Raw genomic sequence first — 25642 nt, 5'->3', positions numbered from 1 at the left:
CAGTGAGGTGTCTCAGTCTAAATAGAGTAAGTGAAACATCTTTCTAGATTCCACAGTGAAGAATTTGTAAGGCTGAACAAATTACAAGATGAATGAAGAATGTAAATTCATCTCTGAGGCAAAGCAAGAAAGAAGACTGGGGAAAAGCAAGGAAAAAATTTACTTTGTAAATGGAGCATCTTCTTTTCAACCAAATGGCAGAAGTAAAAAGAATACCATAAGCTAGGGCATTCTTCTTAAGAACTGCAGGTTTAATAAAGCTATACACAAAACCTATAATAAGCACTTGAGCCACATGGCAACCAACACAAAGAAGAAACTGAACAAGTCTCTTAAAGTCAAATGAACGTCTCATGAAAAATGAATAGCTGCACCTCCATCACAAAATTTAAAGATGAGTTTTAAAAAACCTTACTTTGAGAACAAATAAAATTTTATGTCTACCTAACATTGTGGCTACTCACGGAAAAATCAAACAGTGTTTCTCACCATCTCTAGTAGATTTGTGCTCTGGTGTTCAAAAAACTGGATTTCAGATTAAGATCCAAAAGAGGGTTAGTTGTAGAAACAAGGGCATTTAAAGGAAATTTTATATATATATATATGTGTGTGTGTGTGTGTGTGTGTGTGTGTATATATATATATATATATATATTTTTTTTTTTTTACGCTATCTCAAGTTGTTCTTGTCTTTCTCTCAAGAAAATACAGAGTCAGGTTGTTTGGGTTCATATCTTGATTTCCCAGGGCTTCCCAGGTGGTTCAGTGTTAAAGATTCTGCCTGCCAAGCAGGAAACATGAGTTCAATCCCTGGGTTGGGAAGATTCCCTGGAGAAGGAAATGGCAACCCTCTCCAGTATTCTTGCCTGGGAAATCCCACAGACAGTGGAGCCTGGTGGGCTACAGTCCATGGAGTTGCAAAGAGTCAGACAGGATTTAGTAACTAAGCAGCAGCTGCTTGATTTCCCAACTTGCTACCTAAATGACTTGGACAAATCTCCTGCTCTGCCTCGGGCTCCTCCTCTGTAAAATAACTTCATTGGGCTACTGAGGGACTAAATGTTTTAATGTACGTTAAGAGCTAAAACTGCAAGGAGATCCAATCAGTCCATCCTAAAGGAGATTAGTCCTGGGTGTTCATTGGAAGGACTGATGCTGAAGCTGAAACTCCAATACTTTGGCCACCTGACACAAAGAGTTGACTCACTGGAAAAGACCCTGATGCTGGGAGGGATTGGGGGCAGGAGGAGAAGGGGACAACAGAGGATGAGATGGCTGGATGGCATCACTGACTTGACGGATGTGAGTTTGAGTAAACTCCAAGAGTTGGTGATGGACAGGGAGGCCTGGCGTGCTGCGATTCATGGGGTAGCAAAGAGTTGGACACAACTGAGCAACTGAACTGAACTGAACTGAAAGAACTAAAAACAGTACCAGTACATAATATGCTCCATATTAAATTTTGTTAAATAAAATTAAATATTTATTAAGCCAAAATATATTAGTCTCTGCGTGTACAAAAACCAACAGGACGCTTGTTTTCAAAAAAGCTTGGTGAAAGAGATGGATGAATGAACAGTGATTACAAAAGAATAAGAATGGTTCTATGATAGAGATGAGCAGTCTACTTGTGAGCACATAAAGAGGACATCTAACGTCAGCACATCCTCAATCAGAGTGCTCACAATGAATGATGCCCTTACGGACAGAACTAGACTTGTCCACCAAATTCACCCAGGTTCCAAGACGTTGAGTGAGAAAGTGCTTTCCTTGGTTTAGCTAAAAGAAGCCTGTCACAAAGAACAATCAGGTAATATAGGTGACAACTGCTACATGGAGTTCAAAAGGAAACTTATTTTCCCCTGCAGGTTCAAACAGTAGAGCCTACAAGTGGCCTTAATTTCACTCAAACAGTAGAGCCTACAAGTGGTATAACCAACGGGCCCTTCCTGAAAACATGGTTTTAAAATTTTCTCATGATAAAGTTAAAATGAAAATTCAAAAGTATCTCCTTTTGAGAATATACTTTCTCCATACCCTTGACCAACAATTCATAATATTTGTGAATTTGTTTTTTTAGTTTTGTTCCTCAAGTTTAAGGTTAAGTAAGAGAGGCAGTGTTAACTATGACTGGCTGCTAGGGAAACATCCAAGAATCACTAGTTTAAACATAAAACACTATTCCTTGAGGAAGTTTTACTCCCTCCCGCCTCATTTTCAGGTCACTTCAGGTCAGTCGCTCAGTCATGTCAACTCTTTGTGACCCCATGGACTGCAGCATGCCATGCTTCTCTGTCCATCACCAACTCCCGGAGCTTGCTCAAACTCATGTCCATTAAGTCCAGGATGCCATCCAACCATCTCATCCTCTATCGTCCCCTTCTCCTCCTGCCTTCAATCTTGCCCAGCATCAGGGTCTTTTCCAATGAGTCAGTTCTTCACATCAGGTGGCCAAAATATTGGAGTTTCAGCTTCAGCATCAGTCCTTCAATGAATATTCAGGACTGATTTCCTTTGGGATTGACTGGTTTGATCTCCTTGCAGTCCAAGGGACTCTCAAGAGTCTTCTCCAGTACAATTCAAAAGCATCAGTTCTTCAGAGATCAGCTTTCTTTATGGTCTAACTCTCACATCCATACAAGACTACTGGAAAAACTACAGCTTTGACTAGATGGACCTTTGTTGGCAAAGTAATGTCTCTGCTTTTTAACATGCTGTCTAGGTTGGTCATAGCTTTTCTTCCAAGGAGCAAGCGTCTTTTAATTTCATGGCTGCAGTCACCATCTGCAGTGATTTTGGAGCCCAAGAAAATAAAGTCTGTCATTGTTTCCATTGTTCCCTCATCTATTTGCCTTGAGGTGATGGGACCAGATGCCATGATCTTAGTTTTTTGAAAGCTGAGTTTTAAGCCAGCTTTTTCACTCTCCTCTTTCCAGAAGTAGATAGAAAAAGGGCTGGGCCTCCTTAATCTAGATGTTTTTAGAGTCTCCTAATGACTATTTCTTGACTCTCAGTCTCTATCCTTGTGTATATGTGTTAGTCACTTAGTCGTGTCTGACTCTTTGTGACCCCATGGACTGTATCCCACCAGGCTCCTCTGTCCATGAGGTTCTCCAGGCAAGAATACTGGAGTGGGTTGCCATTTCCTCCTTCAGTCTCTATCCCTAACTACTGGCAATTGAAAAGTCCCTCTGCCTTTCCTCCAATACCCTGGTCAATGTTTCTGTGCCCTGCAACACCTATGTCATGGACAGGGAGGGAGTGGAAATGCAAAGGCAGAGCTCAGAAGTCTGAACTTCATGATATAGTTTTCTCTAGCCCACTCATGAGAGCAATAGACAAGGGCCACCTTAAAATACACCTGCCTTTTTGTAAAGTGGCAAAACAAATCCAGACAAACATTAGCTGCTACCTTCTCTGCCTCATTTTATAGCCTAAGTTTTCAGGAAACAGAACCAAAGAAAATTTTTCAAAAGTTAGAATACAAATAAACCACTCATACTTTCGTTTTTTTTCTTATAAATATTGTAGACTTCAAAAAAAAGGGGGGGATATATTAAAAGTCTAAGATATACCACATTCCAGCCAAGTTACTATTCTTTCTTTTTACTTGCTTCCTAGGTGACACTAGTGGTAAAGAACCTGCCTGCCGAAGCAGGGGAAGCATGAGATGCAGATTCGATCCCTGGGTCAGGAAGATCTCCAGAAGGAAATGGAAACCCACTCCAGTATTCCTGCCTAGAGAATCCCATGGACAGAGGAGCCTGGCGGGCTACAGTCCACAGGGGTCGCAAAAAGTCGGACACAACTGAAGTGACTCAGCATGCAGGCAGGCATGTCGAAACCTGAGGTTCAAAACTGGAGTTTTCTTGACCAAAACCGTTAACCCATCTGAGACAGGTGTCTTTAGGTTGAATAAAACTTGTAAGGGTTACAGAAAACCACTCAGGACTTGTTACTACTCAAAGGGAAAGGATAATCCTTGCAATCAATATAGAACCTGAACTTGTACAATTTAACAGAAAAGACAGGATAATCCTTCTGAAAGTTGTCCATCCATGCATAAATGGAAAATTAACCTGGATAATGAAGAATTAGTAATAAAGTAGCTGTGTTCAACCTACTGAACCATAACCAGGATGGAATCTACACTGATAATGGGTACATTATCAATGTCTTAATACTAAAATGAGTGACTTTGACCCTACTATACACAAAGATTTTTTCCTACAGTGTTTTAATACAAAAGGTATCCTCATCCATTTGAAGATTTAAATTCATTTGGATGTGAAAAAGACATCCGGTGTCAGTTGCTAGAGAGAAAGAAGTAGATCTTCAGAGCTTGTTTCACATCACAGCTGGCAGGGTTTTGAACTTTCATTTAACTAGGTAATATATACTATTTGATAACATGTATACAAATGTTAATACACACTCATATATACTTATGTGATTAATAAGTATATACAAATACTAAATCACGTTAACTATTCCAGTTTCTTTAGTTAAAGCTTTTACAAGTCACCAAGACATTTTTATTACGCTAAAACTCTGAACATGAATTAGAAGAGGTTTATGAGTAAAAAAAGAGCCCACCTGATTGTCACTAAGTAACAGAACACTGGGTTTTCTTTATCACTCCTGCTGTGCTTCCAGACAACCAGAAGCTTCCCTTCTGATGCAGAGCCTGGTCAAGAAATCATTCCTAACCTCTGGGCCCCAGAACAGGAGAGGAAAAGGAAAGAGGGAAGTAGATTAAACCAACTCAATCACACACTGTAATCGCACATCTAAAGATAATGTATACAGTGAGACAAAGTAAAAGGTCAAATGACTCTTCTGACATCTGGTTGATCCATGAAAGAACAAGGTAGGAAGTAAGACACTTACCTGTTGTTCCTGCATTTTAGCAGCACCAAGTTCTGAGACAGACATAGTGAGCTTCTCCTGTTGTTCTGACAGATACTTCTGATAGAGACTTAGAAGTTCTTGGCATTCTTTATATTGTAACTGAAGAGGTAAAATTGCAAATTAAGGGAAAAAACTAATAAATGGATTTAAACTGCATCCAGCAGGGTAGTATTTCAGATTTCAACAAACAACATAGAAGCAGAAATGCAACCATACTTGGTGAGAGTGCAGGTAAGTGTAGTCGTCAGATGAACACAGCACATGTATCCCCCTCAAAATCATGAAACAATATTGTTTCAGAGAGTAACAATGTTCATCCTATTTAAATATTTCTTTCTCAAATCTTTAAATCTGAATAAATAAGAACAAATGCAAACATATGCAAAAAAAGTTGGACCCCCACCTCACACCATAAATAAAACTGACTGAAAATGGATCACTGACCTAAATGTAATAGCTAAAACTATAAGCTTCATAAACGCAAAATCTTTGTGACTGTGGTTTAGGCAATGTCACCTAAAAGCACAGCAACAAAGAATAAATAAATAAATTGGAGTTCAAATTTTAAAACTCTGTGCTTCACAGGACACTATTAGGAAATTGAAGAAACAACATCTAGAATGATAGAAAATATTTGCAAATCATCATGGGGACTCAAAGAGTCAGACACAACTGAGCGACTGAACTGAACTGGACTGAGCAAATACTAAAGGTCTGGTATCCATAAATATGAAGATGTTATGTGTATGTGCATGCTAAGTTGCTTCAGTCATATCCGAGTCTTTGTGACCCCATGAACTCTAGCCTGCCAGGCTCCTCTGTCTATGGAATTCTCCAAGCCTAGAATACTTGAGTGGATTGCCATGCCCTCTTCCAGGGAATCTTCCCGACCCAGGGATGGAACCTGCATCTCTTATGTCTCCTGCATTGCCAGGCAGTTCTTTACCACTATTGCCACCTGGGAAGCCCATGAAGATGTTACATAACTCAACAATAAAAAACTATCACCTAATTAAAAATGGGCAAAGGACTTTGACATTTCCCAAAAGAAAATATACAATGTCTAAGCAGTGCAAGCAAGGATGTTTTACATTATTAGCCACTAACCACTAGGAAATGGAAATCAAAACCATACTGAGATAACACTTTGCATTTACTAGGATGGCTATCATCAAAAAGACTGACAATAACAAGTGCTGGTAAGAATATGATGAAATCAGAACCCTCCAACATAGCTGAGGGGAAAGTACAAAGCTGCTGTATTGGAAAATAATTTAGCAATGTCTCAAAAAATTAGACACAGTGTTTCTGTAAGACCCAGCAATTCCACTCCAATTCTCCAAGAGAACTGAAAATACAGGTTCACATCAAAAACTTGTACATGAATATTCAAAGTGGCATTATTCATAACAGTGAAAAAGTGAAAACAACTCAAATGTCTAATCAAGTGATAAATGGATAAACAAAATATGGTACACCTATAAAATGAAATATTTTTCAATCATAAAAGAAACAAAGTATTACTACATGCTACTGTATGAATGAACCCTGAATACATTATATGCTAAAGAAGTAAGACACAAAAGGCTACATATTCTATGTATGCTACTGTTGTTGTTTAAAATATACCTTCCAATGAGCCAGGGTAAAGAAAACTTAATTCCAAGTATGTGTGTGTATTTGTGTGTGCTAAGTCACTCAGTCATGTTGAAGTGACCCCATGGACTGAAGCCCGCCCGACTCTTCTGTCTATAGAATTTTCCAGGCAAGAATACTGAAGTGGGTTGCCATTTTCTACTCCAGGGATCTTCCAGATCCAGGGATCGAACACATGTTTCTTGTGTCCCCTGCATTGGCAGGCAGATTCTTTACCAATTTTAAGCATACCAGATCACAAATAAGAGTTATATTTATCCATGTTCATTTCCTGCCCCCTTCTCTAATTTTCTGAAATACTCATTATACGTGTTAAAGGGCAGGGAGATAAGCGTCCATAATAGGCAATCCCATATAGGCAGAAAGTATATTAATGGTTACCAAAAGATGAAGAAGGAAAATAGGAAGCAACTGCTGATGGGTATAAGTTTTGTGGGGGAGGTAATGAACATGATTTGGAATTAGATATTTGTCTTTGCACACCTTTGGGAATATCTCAAACCACTGAACTGTATACTGTAAACAGGTGATTTTTATTGTGTGTGAATTATAACTCAAGCTGTTAACAAAAAATTCAGAGTAGAAGTGATGAAACTGTTTTGGTCAAAGCAATCACTGCCTAATTTACATTGAAAGTTCTAACTATACTAAACATAAGATTATAATTAGATTTGGCTCTCTTTGGTTTTGTATGTCAGTTAAGTCAATATTTCATTAATAAAAGCAACATCAGAAAAATTTTTTTCCCATATACGTGTTTTACAGTCTAGCATGTAGAACACGGCAACCTAACCTGGAGTTACCCTCTTCCACAGCTTCTCAAACTTGCAAAATACTCAAGAAGAAGATACTCAAACTCATAGATCAGGTGTCTGGGAGACAGGTAATTCTATTCAAGGGTGAGTTCTCTGTTCCCTATTTCTCACTGTGGTAATTTCTTCCCCAGGCCCATTTTTCTTTCAGATCATTTCTGAGTCTCCCCTCAACACCTAATTATGAATGCTATTGATATAAAATTACTGTCCAATGAGATTAGTCTGTATAAATACCTTTATAACAGGCCATCATGATTAAGGGTGGGAATAGTATTTCTTAAATGTCAAAAATGGTGACTGGCTTCAGTATTCTTCTTAACATTTTCATAACCTAATCATTGCTCCTGGGCAGATTCCTATCCTAATAATTTTTGCCAATCCTGACTGCATAAATAACCAACTGCTTCATTATTCTCATTATTAACCTTTAACAAAAAAGGAGCCAGAGATGACTTGTAGGATAGGAGCTGGTTCATAATGAAAGGCTGGTTACTAAGCTAAAGAATATATTAAATAGAAGAGAATGTTTAACACTCAGCATCTTAAAAAACAACAACGACACAATGAACAGTGGTCTAAATAAGCTAATATCCTTTCAAAGTCAATCTACATCAAACCAGGTTGGTTTTACATTCCCACACTTTTTCTCAGCCATCTCAAAAAGACAGGAATGATTTGTGGTGGTCCCAAGAGTCTCTGCCAGCTATATGATGTATATAAAAAGAATTTTTTTATTCTAGCTGTTACCATAGGCAATAATGTTTATAGTAGATGAACATATTAGCCTGGACACAGAATATGAATTTTATTCATGAAAAAGTTAGCACAATTATACAGCCTAAGAGTTAAATGTCAGCATTTGAAGGCAAATTATAGGCAAATTCATTTAAATACATGCTATGTGGCAGAATATAAAACAGGCAGTCCTAACTTCATCAATTTTTTATATCTGTATTGATTTACCAGATTTTCCTATAAAATCCAAAATATATGTACATGCAAAACAGTAATTCTCCTTCCTCCTTAGCACAATGGGACTACAATCCTCCATCTGTAGAGAGAGATTTATGTGAGGAAAATGTGGGTAAAATGCCTTCTTAACTGATGGTGGGGGGAGGGGAGATACTGAGAAAGAAGACATATTTAACTCAGTCCTGGCCAACAGACAGGGCAGAATGCAACAGATAGATGAAATTCAACCTAAGGGAAGGTGTGCACCAACCATGATGTGAACCCAGCACTGCAGGTCTGCTCAACTGTGATTTAAAAACTGAGAGAAACAGCAGTCCTCATAATCTCATCAAAGAAATAAAGCTTTCCAACAGAAAAATAAATTAATATTAAGCACTATCATATCAAAACCTAAACATCAAATTAATTTGCTGAAACAGCTGCTGGAAATGGTGATTTTGCAAAGCTTAAAGCCTTTAACCCCCTAAACGCATCATATAGAAAAATACTAAAACTAGAGATTGAGGCAAATGAATAGAGAAATGAAAGATAAAAAAATTCTTCGAGAGAAAAGGGTGGAAGGAGAAGGACCAGAAGACAGCATATGCTACTAGCATGTTGCCTAAGCAACTGTCTTAAACTGGAAGAATTCTTCTGGTGCAGCAGAGACCACTCCCATTACCCTATCCCACCCTTGCCTCAGATGTCTAGGACACCTGAATCTGGTGGTTTACTATGTAATTCCTGATCTAATACAAAATGAAATGAAGAAAGGTCTCCGGGAGAGGACAAAACAGAAAAAAAAAAAAAAAAAAAAAATATATATATATATATATATATATTTAAACAACTCCTTTTTAGGGAACCAAGACTCCTTAGAAAAAAGGCTGATTTCAATGGCTGGGACAGGAAAAGTACAAAGTAATCTTTAAACCCTTATTCTAATGCAAGAAAGTGTTTAAAACAAATAGATGAGGGCATATCAAGAGAAACAGCAGCAGATCTAAAGGGGACTCTCAGTCCCTCTCAGCTGGGGCTTTTTGGCCAAATTTGGGATAAATTGAGCATCAAAAAGAATGACTCATTAGTAGCAAATTAAGTAAACAAAAATCCACCAGTCTACTGTGATACTTCACAAAAGAAGAAAAGAGTGAAAGGGGAAAAAATTAAAGTCCTTTACAGAAAAATGCTAATTACATAGAAGGAATGGTCAAATTTTAAAAATCACCATTTTTGTAATCCCCAATGTAATAACTTAATTCAGGTGAGGTTCATTAGTGGATACTAAAATCAGTAGGTAAAAGGTTAATAAATAAGAAATTCATATGGTGTTAAGTTTAATTATTTACAGCAAAGAAGAAAATGACCTTTAAATGGTAAAATTTGGTAGTCATCACCTAAACAAAGTAAATTAATTTAGGATTACTAGTAGTAAAAAAAGAGCAGAAATTACGTACTTCCTAGTGTCTGAACCAGGCAACATCACCTAAGAAATAATTTTGCCAAGTATGCTTTACTTGAATCCAACCAAATCCGAAATCTAACTTCCATTTAACAGAAATTGAAAGAAACAAAGGAATAAGTTACACCACATGTAAACAATCAGACAAATCCACAATGTGGGATATTTTGCAAAGCACTTGAATTGAACTCTTCAAAAAGTCAAGTCATGTGGAAGAAAGAGGGAAGGACTATTCTAGATTAAAAGATCAAAGACACAACCAAATACAACCTATCAATCAGACTGAATTTTGGCTCAGCAAGAGAAATAGCTATAAAAGGCATTCTTGGGACAATTAGGAGAATTGGAATATAGACTCAGGAAAAGTTATAGAATTACTGCTTATTTTCTTAGGTGGTTTATAATATCATTTATAAAGAGAAATATTATTCTTATGAGTGTGAAATATTTAGGGTGACATACAGCAGCTACCACTTTAGGGAAGAAAAGGCACAAAATAAATTTTATATCTGTAAGTAAATTTATTTATATAAATCTATAATAGAAATAAAACATAAATATGTACATAGATTTGTGTACATATATATATACACATATATAAATATATATATGAGGAGGTGAAGCAAAAAGAGCAAAATGTCAACAAGTGTGGAATCTAGGGAGCAGGTATAGGGTGGTTCACTGCACAAGTTTGTTAACCTTTCTATATACATGAAATAGGTTGGTAGGTGCCCAATATGCTACTAGAGAAGAGTGGAGAAATAACTCCAGAAACAATGAAGAGATGGAGCCAAAGCGAAACAACACCCAGCTGTGGATGTGACTGGTGATGTAAAGCTCGATGCTGATAAGAACAATATTGCATAGGAACCTGGAATGTTAGGTCCACGAATCAAACAAGGTAAACTGGAAGTGGTCAAACAGGAGATGGCAAGAGTGAACATCGTCATTTTAGGAATCAGCGAACTAAAATGGACTGGAATGGGCAAATTTAATTCAGATGACCATTATCTCTACTAATGTGGGCAAGAATCCCTTAAAAGAAATGGAGATGACACCACCCTCATGGCAGACAGTGAAAAGGAACTAAAGAGCCTCTTGATGAAAGTGAAAGAGGAGTGAAAAAGCTGGCTTAAAACTTAAAAACATTCAAAAAACTAAGATTATGGCATCTGATCACATCACTTCATTGCAAATAAAAGGGGGAAAACTGGAAGCACGGCAGACTGCTCCATAGCTTTAAAGCTATGACAAACCTAGACAGCATATTAAAAAGCAGAGACATTACTTTGCCGACAGAGGTCCATTTAGTCAAAGCTACGGTTTTTCTGGTAAGCATGTATTGCGAGTTGGACCACTGAGAAGGCTGAGCGCCGAAGAATTGATGCTTTTGAACTGTGGTACTGGGGAAGACTCTTAGGAGTCCCTTGGACTGCAAGGAGATCAACCAGTCAATCCTAAAGGAAATCAGTCCTGAATATTCATTGGGAGGGCCAATGCTGAAGCTGAAGCTCCAATACTTTGGCAACCTGATGTGAAGAACTGGCTCACCGGAAAAAACCCTGATGCTGTGAAATATTGAGGGCAGGAGGAGAAGAGGACAACAGAGGATGTGATGGATGGACAGCATCACCGACTGGACGACGCCATGGACGTGAGTTTGAGCAGGCTCAAAGAGCTGGTGACAGACAGGGAAGCCTGGCGTGCTGCAGTCCATGGGGTTGCAAAGAGTCGAACACAACTGAGCAACTGAATTGATATATTTGAAAACTGTCATAATAAAAAGTTGTAAAAAAAATCTTCACTGTGTTCTTTTCGTTTTCATAGTACATTAAATGAAACGAATTCTGGAAAAGGAGTTTACAGAGGCACAGGGTAGGAAGGAAGGAAAGTACCCTTGGCTGAAAGGTCATCCAGAGCAAAGGAGAGAAATGAAACCCATTTGCACATTAAGGGAACTGCAAACATGACAGCATGCGTGGATGACTGGTTGAGAGTAAGGAGAATGAGTGAAGAGGCTGCAGAGACAAACAGGGGCCAGATCTTGAATGTTATACTAAGTTGTTTGAATTTTATTTTTATGGAACCCATTGACATCTTGCAACCAATTTGTATGTTGTAAAGATCCCTTTAGTAGGGATGTGAACGGTGGATTGGAGGGCTTGAAGATGGAATGAAGGCAACCAGTTAAGAATTGGCTACAACAGTCTAAAGCAACAGATGAGACGGGTCTGAATTAAAGTAATAATGGTAAGAAATGGTGGGGATCTGACTGAAGAGGGAAATTTAAGACAAAATCAACTTATGAATTGAGCAGAAAGTTGTATGATGCACAGTTCCGTTTATCAAGATAGGGAATGAAGAGCAAACGAAAGGTACGGGGGAGGGGAGGAGCATTAGACACACTGAGGTGGAGATGATCGGGGGCAATTCGCTGAGATGGCCAATCGGGACACTTGAAGCCCTGGGCCTGGAATTCAGAGAAGACAGCGCAACACAAATAGGGATTTGGGAGTTAATCATTTTGTCTGTGATGGCCAAAGACATGAGAGTGTTTAACACTGTCTAGGAAAGGATTCAGTTTTGTTTGCTTGTTCCTTCTTTCATTCATTCAACAAATAAGCACCATGAGGGCAGGAATACTTGCTTTGTTTACTGCTGAATTTCTTAGCCTACATAACAGGTGCTCAATAAATATTTATTGAACAATATTTACTGAGTACATTAATACCCCAGACTGTGCCAGGTACTAGACATACAATGATGAATAAGACCAACACTGTCTTCTGCAGGGAGCTTGTCATCCAACGAGGAGGGCAGGTAAGCAAGCACATACTTAAGATAACAAATAATGAAAGCAACAGCAAGAACATTAATGTAGTCCTATGCAAGTACTTCCTAAGGGGACCCAAATAACTGAGGAACCAGGAAAACCCTCTTGGAGAAAGAAATGTTCAAATTAAGAGAAGAAGGCCAATGTAACAATGACATCTAAAGGGCGGGCAGCGAAGAGGGACTGATAAAAAGATGTGTCAGCTGGGCCATGCTGCAGAGGCCACACCCATTAAAGATGACGTTAAGACAGCGACAGCGACTCTCGCCAGAAGGGAAGTCTGCTCACAACTTCCCCCACTGTTTGATAGGTTCTATTCCACTTCAGAGAGAAGATCCTGGAAAGAAAGAGCTGTTTTACTCAGGGTCACCTTGTGCCATCCATTAGTCACAAGCTTTCAAGGGAATCTAGAACTCAAAGACCTTCACTATGGCAGGGACTCCCTTCACTATGTACCCCAACATACTATTTAATACATAAAGACAGCACATACTGTATATTCTGCTTAAAATGCTTTGCCTGATTCCAATTCTATGAAGTTCCTCCTTATCCTTTCAAACTGAGCTTTATGTCACCTTTTCCTTCTAATTTTGAACTTCAGGCAGAGTGAAGTACTCTTATTACAGTAAATAGATATAGCTAAAACTATATGATTATATTACTATCCCTCAAAGTGGCCTGTGTGTTTCTGAAATCATAGTATATTAATCTTGCTATCTCTCTAGTACATAGCAATCATTTTAAAAATTAGTTAGAGGAATGAATAAAGGCATAAAAGTAAAGGAATAAAAGAGGTCCTCGATTTCATGTGAGGTTTGGATTGGAATCAAAACAAACCAAAGATAGGCTGTGTGGTCTGTAGCCAAGAAGACATCTAAAAATACAAATTTATTAAAAACTTTAAATTGTTCTGACATCACAAGATTTTCCTATCTTGAAGCAAATATGGTTTCTGACCAAGTTATATTTCTCAGTCTACAATCATTACCTTATTTCCCTTTTCAAAAAAAGGGGCACATTTCCCTAGATAAACACTGAAGTCCAAATTACATATCTAGTTTGACACTCAATGACAATTTTTGCAAATGAAAACAGATTTATTGGTATAAGGAAAACTGATACCAAGATGAGCTGACTAGCAGAGCCAGACAAGAATTTCACACAAATGTTGATACCCTTTTATTAAATTGTGATCTGTGCTGGGGCACAACCTACTGATACAAGTCTGAAATTTTCCATCTAATTAAAAGAGAAATTCATGGCAAGTTAGGTGCATGGCCACAGTGTTTTTCAATTTCCTGAGAGTAGTAACCTGTTAGGAAGGGAAGTAAATCTCCAAATCAAACAGGGGAAAAATCAATGTTATGGACACTTACAAGTGAAAAAAGAGTCAAATGCCTCACCCATTTTCTTCTGGACTCTACTTGTTCTGTTTGAAAAACTCAAGCCATTGAAAGATATCTAATTAGAGTATACATTAATAACTAGCTTTATGGGAGTTTTCTTAACATTATAGTCTTTACCTTATTTCTTGTAGAGTCACAGAAAATGGGGCAGAGACAGACCTGGAACTAAGAGGCTTTATATCATGTCTTTGCTCAGATCACTGAACCCTGAGGTTTTTCAGAAAATCAGTTACATAAATGAAGACCCAAAATTTATTTCTCCAACTTTAAAGCTTATTTAAAAGTTCATAAGCAGATACCTTAAAAAGCAGGCTATCAATGTACTAGGTTGCTTAGAATTTTAATTTCTTAATACCAGTTTCCTTTCCACATATTCCTCTAAGGATATATGTTTTTTCAAGAAATCATGGTAAATGTTAAAGACAAGGTTGCAAAAACATTTCTAGTGAAAGTCACACATTTTATCTTTCTTCTAACCTGCTTAAAACATATCTTTTGTGTAAAGGTTCCATGTTGCAACTAGACCTGCAGGATAAGTATTTAAAGCAGCCATTTGAAAGGTTGCTTTAAATCAATACAACCTTTCTTGAGTTATAGGAGCTAGCCTGCTTCTGCTGCTGCTGCTAAGTCGCTTCAGTCGTGTCCGACTCTGCAACCCATAGATGGCAGCCCACCAGGCTCCGCCGTCCCTGGGATTTTCCAGGCAAGAACACTGGAGAAGGTTGCCATTTCCTTCTCCAATGCATGAAAGTGAAAAGTGAAAGTGAAGTTGCTCAGTTGTGTCCGACTCTTTGCGACCCCATGGACTGCAGCCTACCAGGCTCCTCTGTCCATAGGATTTTCCAGGCAAGAGTACTGGAATGGGCTGCCATTGCCTTCTCCAATAGAAGCCAGCCTAGAACTATAGAAAAAAAGGTTGTTATCACATCCCTCCCCTCACCAGAAGCTACTTTATAAGGCAAACTATGGTAACAATGATGAACACTTGAAAATTTCAAATTTCCAAAGGGGTAAATTCCTGACAACACAGACCGCTGAAAAGAATTTGCACACTAAGCTCCCTAGACTGAAGCAAATAAGCTAAAAGCACCTTAGAAAGAAGTCATCTCATTCTGCTCTCTACTTTCAAGAAGAGGAGTTTTGTTCTTGTCATTAAATTAAAACCCTTCATGAACTATCAACATCAATATATATGACACGCCTCTCTCTCTTCGTATGTCTTTATTTGTCTGCTTGAACTATTTATGCTGCTGTGTAAGATCATCCACTTCTGAGTGGATGTAAAATGACTGTAGGAGGTCCCTTAAATCTCTTTTCCACACTGAGCAATCCAGGGGCACTATGCTTCCCTTACACAGTTCATCTTCCAGCTCATATCGGCTTTGTGCTTCTCATCTCTCCCTTTTTCAGGTCCTCATTAAGTTCTTTTATAAGAGTCAGACAGACCACCACTACCTATTGCATAATTAAATGCTTACAACCAGGAATAGATACCTGAAATTGAATATCTGAAGACATTTCCCGAGATAAACACTGAGGTCCAAATTATATATCTAGCTTGGCACTCAATGACAATTTTTGCAAATGAAAACAGATTTGTTGGTAAAAGAAAAACTGATACCTCAGTATAACCTCTGCTGGCGTGTGGGACACTTCTAAGTGCTTTAAAGAAACTGTCATATTTAACCATCATCAAAAGACAAAAAACAAACTACTATTAGTGGTCTTATTTTACAAATAAACTTTCAGCCCAGAATGGCTAAACACTTACCCAAGGTTAGTCACTCTGCCAGTGAGCTGAGGTTTGGATTAAAGTATTGTACACAGGAATCACCTGTGAATCTTGTTAGAAAGCAGATACTGATTCAGAAGATCTGAGGTAGGGCCTAAGGTTCTACATTTCTAACAAGCTTCTGAGGGATGCTATCGCTGGTCCAGGAACCACACTGTTCATATCATCTCCAAGACCCTCCCCGACTCCTTCTTTACGTTGAAATGTAATACATTATTCAACTCCTGTGCTTCTTCTCTTTAATCTGTCCTCACAACATGATGCTTTTTCTCTTTTTGGTCAATTGTTTCAGTATTCTTGCCTGGGAAATCCCACGGACAGAGGAACTTGGCGGGGTATAGTCCATGGGATCGTAAAGAGTCGGATACAACTGAGCAACTAATGCTTTCACTTTTGTTTTGGGAAAAAAGTATACAGAAATACATTTCTACTGTGGCTGACTACTGAAGTCATAACAGTTAGCAAGTATTATCTGAAGGGACTAAGAATTCATATTGTAGGAAAGTCCACAGGAAAAAAATGAACAACCACATTTTGTCTCTTCTACTTTTAAACAGATATCCATCCCCATTTTTAAGCCTTAAGTCTGCAGTATGACTTCTGAACTCAGTTTAACATTGTAGACCATTAGCTATAGCCTTGGGGATGAGCACCCTCACCAAAGATGCAAGCACTTTTTAATGCAGTATGAAAATATGACTAATACAATAACTCAAAGTAAAAATCAAATGATTTCCATAAAATATTAATAGTATTCATGACTAGAGTAAAAAAGAAGAGTTCTTATAGAATGGAATCACATCTAACATTTTAAGGTTAAGTTGGAAAAAGTAGTAGGAATATCTCATTTCTTCCCTCTTTGAAAATTACTAGGGCTACTGCTCACAAATGTAAATTATTGCACAGAGAAAAATTAAGTAACTTCTACGTGCAGGTTTATTATCTAAACCCAGCAAATGCTGCAAAGACTCAGGGTAATAAAGCGTTTTATGAACAACTTCACTTCACTGCTTCCTAATATAATTGAGCTTATGTGAACTGTTTAGCAGAATGGCATTTTAAAAACTGGTAAAGAACCAGATTATTTGTTTGACCCCCCATTCAAGAAGTTATAGAGAAATAGCCCAAAATATTCAAGGAGAAAAGTTTTAGTGTCAATAAAATCAAGGAGTCAAGTTTCTGATTTACTATTTTTTAACAATATTGACCACTAAATAAATTAATCCAAGAGGACACATTTAAAAGAACAATCCCTGAGACCTAGCATTTTACCTACATATGCTTAACAACAGAGAACTGAAGCTACCATAAACTTCAAAAGTAATGAGCTGAAGAGCCAATGATTTCTTTCTTTCTTTCTTTCTTTCTTTATTTTTTTGGTTTTTGTCATACATTGAAATGAATTAGCCATGGATTTACATGTATTCCCCATCCCGGTCCCCCCTCCCACCTCCCTCTCCACCCGATTTCTATTCAATTCTTTGACTATTTTAAGCAATTCCACTAGGAGGCAGAAGCTTTATATATTCAGTCTGTCTAGTAGTGATCTTTTATTTTTGAAAAATCAGTCTATAAGATAAATCAATTCACCCATGTCTGCACTGGAAGGGGATAGATATACCATCTTATGGACAAAGGTAAAGCATCTAAACAGGCTTCCCAGGTGGTGCTAGCGGTAAAGAACCTGCCTGCAATGCAGGAGACATAAGAGATGTGGGTTCAGTTCCTGGGTGGGGAAGATCCCCTGGAGGAGGGCATGGCAACCTCCTCCAGTGTCCTTGCCTGGAGAACCCCATGCACAGAGGAGCCTGGCGGGCTGTGGTCACAGCGTCACAGAGCCGGCACGCCTGAAGCAACTTAGCGGCACGCACCCAAGGCACCAAAATATAACAGGGTATGTCCCCAAACTTAAGCCAATGTACATGGCCAGAAAAAACGTTTTTTAAGAGTAAAATTAAAGTCAAGTACAATGGGATTTCTAATTCCAGACAAGATGAAGTAAGCATAATTTACCCTATTTGTCTCATTAAGTATAGTTAAAAGTATGATCATGATATACAATATAAACATAAGTGAAAGTAAAACTGAAAGTGAAGCCGCTCAGTCGTGTCCGACCCTTTGTGACCCCGTGGACTGTAGCCCACCAGGCTCCTCAGTCCATGAGATTCTCCAGGCAAGAGTACCAGAGTGGGTTGCCGTTTCCTTCTCTAGGGGATCTTCCTGACCCAGGGATTGAACCCAGGTCTCCCGCACTGCAGGCAGACACTTTAACCTCTGAGCCACCTGCAACGTGGCAGACACTTTAATCTCTGAGCCACCTGCAATGCGGGAGACACTTTAACCTCTGAGCCACCTGCAACGTGGCAGACACTTTAACCTCTGAGCCACCTGCAATGTGGGAGACCTGGGTTCAATCCCTGGGTTGGGAAGAGCCCCTGGAGAAGGAAATGGCAACCCACTCCAGTATTCTTGCCTGGAGAACCCCATGGACGGAGGAGCCTGGTGGGCTACAGTCCACGGGGTCGCAAAGAGTCAGACACGACTGAGTGACTTCACTTTCACTTTCATGGAATATAAACATAAGGAGACTCTAAAAGATGGAGACATGGTAGACTGGCTGAGAGCCTCAGAACCTGGGGAACGACACAGAGGAGAATTGCTTAGTTTTGTTTTAACTTTGTATATCTGGGACTGTGTTGTAGAAAACAATTCAGAAATGACAATGGCCACTGACAAAAAGAAAAACCCAAGAGAAGCTTACTTTTATCAACCAAAAAAAAAAAAAATTGGGATGGGGGTTGGTGGGAACCTAGCAAGACGAAAGGCTTTTAGATAAGAACTGCCTGACATGAGCCAAACATCACATAAATGACTGCAATGCCTCCACCACCTCCATGAGCAAAGGCTCAGTGAGGAGCTCAGACTTCTACTGCCCCATCCCTCTCTGCTGGAGAGGGGTCAGAGAAGACTGAATGGGGAAGACTGACGTTAATGACTCCCTCCCCAACTTCTTCATCCTCGTGATTATTAACAGAGATCTCTTGGCTTGAAGTTCCACTCCCATCTACCTTTAATGAGAGATCCCTCCCTGCTGGGGTGATGTCAGAGGAAGCTGAATGCAAAGCCAAGAATTTCATGACATATCAGCAGTAACAGTGGAGGCCAACTGGGAAGCCCCTGTCCATAGCTAGGGTGGTATCAGCAGAGCTCTAGTACACTGCTGAACTTCTATCCCTTACCCAGCAGTAATTAAGTGCCCACCTCACCCTGATGAGGCTGAGTAGAGACCCTGAACGTCCACCTTCACCTAAAAGTTATGAGGTGGAGTCTCCTCTTTCACCACTGCTGTGATGTCAGAAAAAGTCTGCTAAAAGAGATCGTATAAATAAGACCACAACATAATACCTACCCAAAATGTCTGGAACACAGTTAAAAATCATTTGTAATACCAAGAATCTGGATAATCTAAACCTGAATTAGAAAAGACAACCAACAGATGCCAGTACTGAAATGATACAGATTTTAAAAGTGCAATCATGAAATGCTTCAACAAGCAATTACAAACATGCTTAAAACAAATGAAAAAAGTCTCAGTAAAGAAACAGAAAATATAAAGACAATCAAATGGAAATTTAAGAACTGAAAAATATAAAATCCAGAATAAAAAGCTTCCTGGATGGGCTCAACAAGAGAAAGGAGTGGACATAGGAAAGAATTAGTGAAGCTGAAGACAGAACAATACCTCACCCAGTTTGAATATCAAAGAGAAAACAAACAGAAAAAGAAAATGAGCAGAGCCTCAGGAATCTGAGGAGGCTATAGTAAAAGATCCAGCATTCCTGCCACTGAGTCCCAGAAAGAGATCAGAAAGAGGGTGGAGCTGGAAAAATATATGAAGAACTGACACCTGAAAATTCCCCAAATTTGGCAAGAACTGTAAACCTACAGTCAAGAAGTCAAGCAAACCCCAAACCGGATAAACTCCCCAAAATCCATGCCAAGACACATTATAATCAAACTTTTGAAAACTAAAGACAAAGAAAACTCTTAAAAGCAGGAGAGAAGCAACCTCATTTAAAGAAAAAAATGAATGATGGTTGATTTTCACCACAAAACATGAAGGCCAGAAGGAAGTGGCCCATTTTTCACATGCTGAAAGAAAAGAACTATCCACCCCAGAATCCCGTGTCCAACAAAAATATCCTTCAGAAATGCAGGAGAAATCAAGAAATTCTCAGACAAAAGACAACTAAGACAATTTATATCTATTCTAAAAGAGTGGCTACAGATTTTCTAACTAGGAAAGAATTTTGGAACATCAAAAAGGAAGAACAGAAAGAATACAAATACGGATAAACAGACTTTCCTTTCCCCTCTTAAATTTTCTGAATTATGTTTGACAGCTGAAACACAAATTACAACATTGTCTGATGTGGATTTAAAAAGACTCACAATGGAATGGTAATACCTTAAGCAACTGCATCTGCAAGCAATCAATTTACTCATTTTTAAGTACATCCTATTTCACTGAAAAGGCAGATGGCCAACATGACCTTGTTAAACATTCCCAGCTTTCATCTCAATACATCATCCCCTCATGTCTTTGCATTCAATAAATGCTGAATGAATGAGTGAATGAAGGAATGCTTTCTAAGACAAATTTTCCACCTATATTTCTAACTGCACCCTCTTCTATATGATTCAGGTTCTATTAATTATACTATCTTTCTCATGATCTCAACAGATTCTGGCTCCCTCTCATAAGACTTCAACTAAGTGCATCCTAAGAAACTCCCTCCTCACATAAAACTTTCTTCCTGAGGAACCAATTAGCATTACCAAAACACTAAAAAATTAATCCATAATCATTATCTCTAATTTCTATGTCCATTTCAATTCTGGCCTAAAACCATGTTTTCCTGTCCTGTCATTTTATTTATACTGTGTTCTTGACAAATATCCTCTAATTTATTAATTGCTAAATATAAAAATGACTCAATGGACATGAATTTGAGCAAACTCCAGGAGATAGTGGAGGACAGAGGAATCTGGCGTGCTGCAGTCCATGGGGTTGCAAAGAGTCAGACACGGCTCAGCAACTGAACAACAGCAACAAGTATAACAGCCTGATTTTATCTTCCATGCTGGCCACTTTTTCCCTCTTCTGGTCTCTTGAGTTATTGACCCATTCAGCTTTTTCTTTATCAATTAGCCCTTTTAAAATCTCTTTTACTGTCTTGCCCTTACTTTATCCCCATTAAATGCATATATTCCTTAAGATAATGTCCTGGAACCTATTTATTACACCTTTTCCCATGACCTTATATAAAACCATAGCTCACATACAATATATATGCTGATGATCCCCAAGTTTCTGTTTTTCAACTAGTCCACCAAAGTGACGAAGGTTCTATAGCAGTAGAGTGCATGCACATATTTGACCCTATATGTTTTATAAAGTATAGGTAAGACAATTGTTAAATCCCTAATTTCTCACTTTCAATATTTTCAAATCATAATGTTGAGTTTTTACATTTAAATAACAGAAGTTAATATGCTCCAAAAGTTTTCATCCTACTATCATGTAGAGCACCATCACAATGTTGTTGAATGATGTCACTTTTTATTTTAAAGTGCTAATACACACCAGTTTCATATGAAGGAAACATGAAATTTACTAAACAATAATAGTGCATAATCAGTTCCTGACTTGATTACACTTTGAAATGAATCCAAAATGACATGCTATACTGCAAGTGAAGTAAGATAGGATACCACAGACAACAAAAAGAAATCACACTGAATAAAATTAAGGACCATGTTATCCATCAATGTAAAATTTCTTCTTTATTTACAACTAGTATCAATAAGATGACAGTAATATTCAGTTTTATAACCCCCAAGCGAATTGTTTTCTAGGGCCATCTATACCATTTGTGCAACAACTGTTTTAAAATGACTTAAAAGCAATGACTCTCCACTCTGGGCTTTCACACAGGTGCTAAGTATCGATTATCTCACATTCCCTTTGCATATACAAGTCCCAAACAACCAAGGAAGGCATCTGCACATCTTTTGTCTGGTACATCCCTTCAATTAAAAAAAGGGCTATATGTATAGATATAGATGGGCCATGATGCCTGTAAGCAGCAGGCACTCCAAATGGCATCAAATTCTGATGGGGTTCAGGGAAGTACATGTGCTTTGGCATCATTTCTAGAGATGGCTCCTGGAATAAAATCTGAGACTGTTCTAGCTCTAGGAAATGGTAGAAGATTTTTTAGTTTATGTATTTTTCAATCCAACTGACAGCAAAATCTCCTTTTTAATAAGCAGTAAGAGTTATGATAATGTTGCTGAAAACATTCACGCCCCAGAATACAAACATAACCTCTCAGCTATATGCTTCACTTTCTATCACACACAAGGAATCTGTTAAAAACGAAATGCTAGCTCCACTGGGTGGCACACGACTAAGACACAGGAAGGGTTACTCCTAGTACTAAAAATTGTTCTGCCTTTTGTTTCCTCATTAAAAATATATATATATTTAGATTACAAAATTAAAACAAATAAAAGTAACACCGCATAATCTAGCTGTCGTTTTCTACCAAATTGCTTATAACTGTAACCATAAAATGATAATAATCTACCATATGTGCAGCTGCAAAACTAAGAAAAGCACTGGTCAGTGCTGCTGCGAAATGTGAACCTACTACTCCCCCTGGTGACTGTGCAGCTGAATTGCAATAAAATAAAAAGTTTTTTATTTCTCCAAGAAAAGTGTCAAATTTTATATACTGTTAGTTCTAACGCTTCTTTTGAACACACAAATTTGTTTCACCACATTTTATGTATTTGGAAATAACTTAAGCACAAGGTGACTCTCACCCATGAGAAATGCTAGATGCAGGCAGAAAACGGCAGCCAACTAGAAATATACAAAAACACACCAACATGCCTCACGCCCCAAACATCTACCAGCCAAGGCAGTTAACCCAGCATTATGGCCACACCCACCCACATCTAATGTTAAAAGTTTCCATCCAATCTCAGTAACTGTTCTTCGACCACTTTACCACACCTCAGAAGCTACAGTCCCTTTCAGTGTCCACTTTGGCCAGCACTGGCTGCTCAGTCACACCAGTCAGGTCGACTCTCTGGCCCCATGGACTGCAGCCCGCTAGGCTCCTCTGTCCATGGGATTTTCCCAGCAAGATTACTGGAGTGAGTTGCTAAGCCCTCCTCTAGGGGATCTTCCACTAGCATACTTCAGGTATTTTCAAGGTGAAGTGCCACATTTATTGTAGTATTTATGCATTTTGGGCTTCCCTGGTGGCTCAGATGATAAAGAATCCGCTTGTAATGCAGGAGACCTGGGTTCAATCCCTGAACTGCAATGATCCCCTGGAAAAGGGAATGACTACTCACTCCAGTGTTCTTACCTGGAGAATTCCACGGACAGAGGAGCCTAGCAGGCTGTAGTCCATACGGTCACAAAGAGTCAGGTATGAATGAGTAACTAACACAGAGACATATTTATGCATTTATTAACTATAAAAAAAGGGTCGCACTGATGAACTTTTTGAGTGTTGTACCACTAAATGTAATTTTTTCCCATAAGTGTGGTTTTGGAGGTATGATTTTGCAGTGTGATTTTTAGGAACATGTATGTCTTTTAGCAGAACTGTATCATAAATAGTAAAATGCATGCCTCTACTATATTTGTGTATAGGACAAGAGTAATCATAAATAATTATCTAAGCTTTATAACTTAAAAACATGTTTTATGTGTTTATTTTCATGGGAGTATTACTAATTTCTTCTATTTCCTTTTAGAAAGGCTCTCTTCTCTGTTATAAACCTTTACTAAGAAATCAGGAGGGAAAAATTTTATATAAATATGTAACACAAAATTTATTATGCATACACACAAACACACACATATACTCTGCCATTTTTCCTATTCAAGCTATTAATCATACCAAATAATTTGTGCCACTGCTCTGCCTTGACAACCATATCTGGTATCTCAGCTGATACCACTGCACTGGAGTCAACTGAGAGCTTTTAAGAAAGGGAAAATCCCAAGACCCTCTCCAGATGTGGGTCAGTCTGCATTTTCTCATGCCACACAGGTGACTGACACACTTTACAGTCTGAGAAGCAATGGTGTGAACCACTCTGACAAAGGCCCAGGCTCCACCTCCACCTATTCTGCACTTCTGTAGAGTTAAGGAAAACAGCCTTCCTGCCACCAAAGTATAGGTCTTTTACAGTGAATTAACTGGAACGCTTATTTACAAAAAAAAAAAAAAAAACCAAAACTGCTGCTATTTTGTTAGTCTTTCTAACTTTATTAGAACACAATCTGCTTGGATCACAATGGATAACAATAGACAGAATGGCCACAAAAGATAAATGAGATAAAATATGACTAAATATTAATTCCTAAAAAGGCAGGATGTTATATATACATAAGTTTTTATATATAAAATATAAGACTTTCATTTACATGTGTGTACAATAAACACCCTAGCAACTCATGCTATGTCATATACCTTGAACATACATATTTCATTAGACAAACATTTTAAAAACGACAGAGAGTTAATGTTTCTTCCTCAATTGTATAAAAAAGCACTAAACTGAGTGTCCTGGTTACAGTGACTTACAACCTGCAGAAGAAATGGTTTAATGATGGTGCCTTTATAAGATCCGCTATGATAGGGTTATTTATCACAGATTTCTACTGAAAACCAGTGTGTAACCCATTAATATATGTATATTGCCACGTAATAAGTGCCAAGCACCCAGAAATTCTCTGGCAAAATGTTCCCTGTTCTCTCAGCTGTCTCCACTGACATCTAAATAGGCACATATAGTATACACTTGACACAGACTAGCCTGGCTGCTTCATGGGGACAAGGGGCTGCAAAGTGCTGAGCCTCCACTTTCTCTATTGTGTGTGTGTATGCACACTTTTATTTTTTAACTAAAGTATGTGTGACATATTACACTGTATACATTTAAGATGTACAAAAAATGTTAATTTGATACCTTTACATATATTGTAATATGATTGCCTTACAGCGAGACTTAGCACCTCTATCATGTCAGATAACGATTATTTCTTCTTTGTAGTGAGAATAAATAAGATCTATTCTCTTGGCCAAGTTAATAATTATAATACAGCTTTGTTATCTAAATTCACCACACCGTGCATTAAAGCTCTAGGACTTCTTGCTCTCCCAGTCAGAAGTTTTCCTCTTTCTTTGATCTGTTTCTTATAAGTCCATAACTAAACCATAACAAACTAAAATGAAAACCCCAGCTAATCAACTATATGGTTCCAGATAACATAATGCATCAGATGGTCATATGCTATCTGGAATGGCAAAGATGGAATTATCTGGGTATCTATTCACAAGTGGGTGGATGCCCTTTTCCTTAAAATATAAACTAAAAGGCTTACACCAAAGAAGCTCCAAATTTGCGGGTTTTAGTAAGGGACTTCAAGTCTGGATAAGTGGGAAAAGGGAAGAGGAGAGCAGAATACAGGAAAATGCAGCAAGGAAGAAGATATGTATGTTCAGGTAGACAGACTGGCCAATAAAGTTTAAAAATAAGCATAAATGCAAAAGTAAATCAAAAGTAAATTTCTTCCTAATTTACCAAGAGAACTATAATGTTTTGCTTTCCTCAGAAAGCTAAGGGTACAAATTCTTCAACTGAAAAGTTGGAATTCCAGATATAAGCAGTATTAAACATCAGAATCAGCAAGAGAAGAAAAACAAAAGAAACTATGCTAGGTAA

At 38.2% G+C, this 25642-nt stretch overlaps 1 protein-coding gene across 4 annotated transcripts in view; it reads right to left on the bottom strand.

Moving 5' to 3' along the window:
* KIAA1328 (KIAA1328 ortholog) overlaps positions 1–25642 on the bottom strand; it is a 406763-nt gene that overhangs the window by 247784 nt on the left and 133337 nt on the right. For all 4 annotated transcript variants that reach the window (XM_020869551.2, XM_020869550.2, XM_020869547.2 and 1 more), the window contains one exon: positions 4891–5018. In XM_020869551.2, the coding sequence (XP_020725210.2) occupies positions 4891–5018 (128 nt within the window). The remainder of the gene's footprint in view (positions 1–4890; positions 5019–25642) is intronic.

The sequence above is a fragment of the Odocoileus virginianus genome, chromosome 22 (genome assembly GCF_023699985.2).
Source record: "Odocoileus virginianus isolate 20LAN1187 ecotype Illinois chromosome 22, Ovbor_1.2, whole genome shotgun sequence".
Classification (NCBI taxonomy): Eukaryota; Metazoa; Chordata; class Mammalia; order Artiodactyla; family Cervidae; genus Odocoileus; species Odocoileus virginianus.
This window is presented reverse-complemented; position numbering and strand designations above follow the sequence as displayed.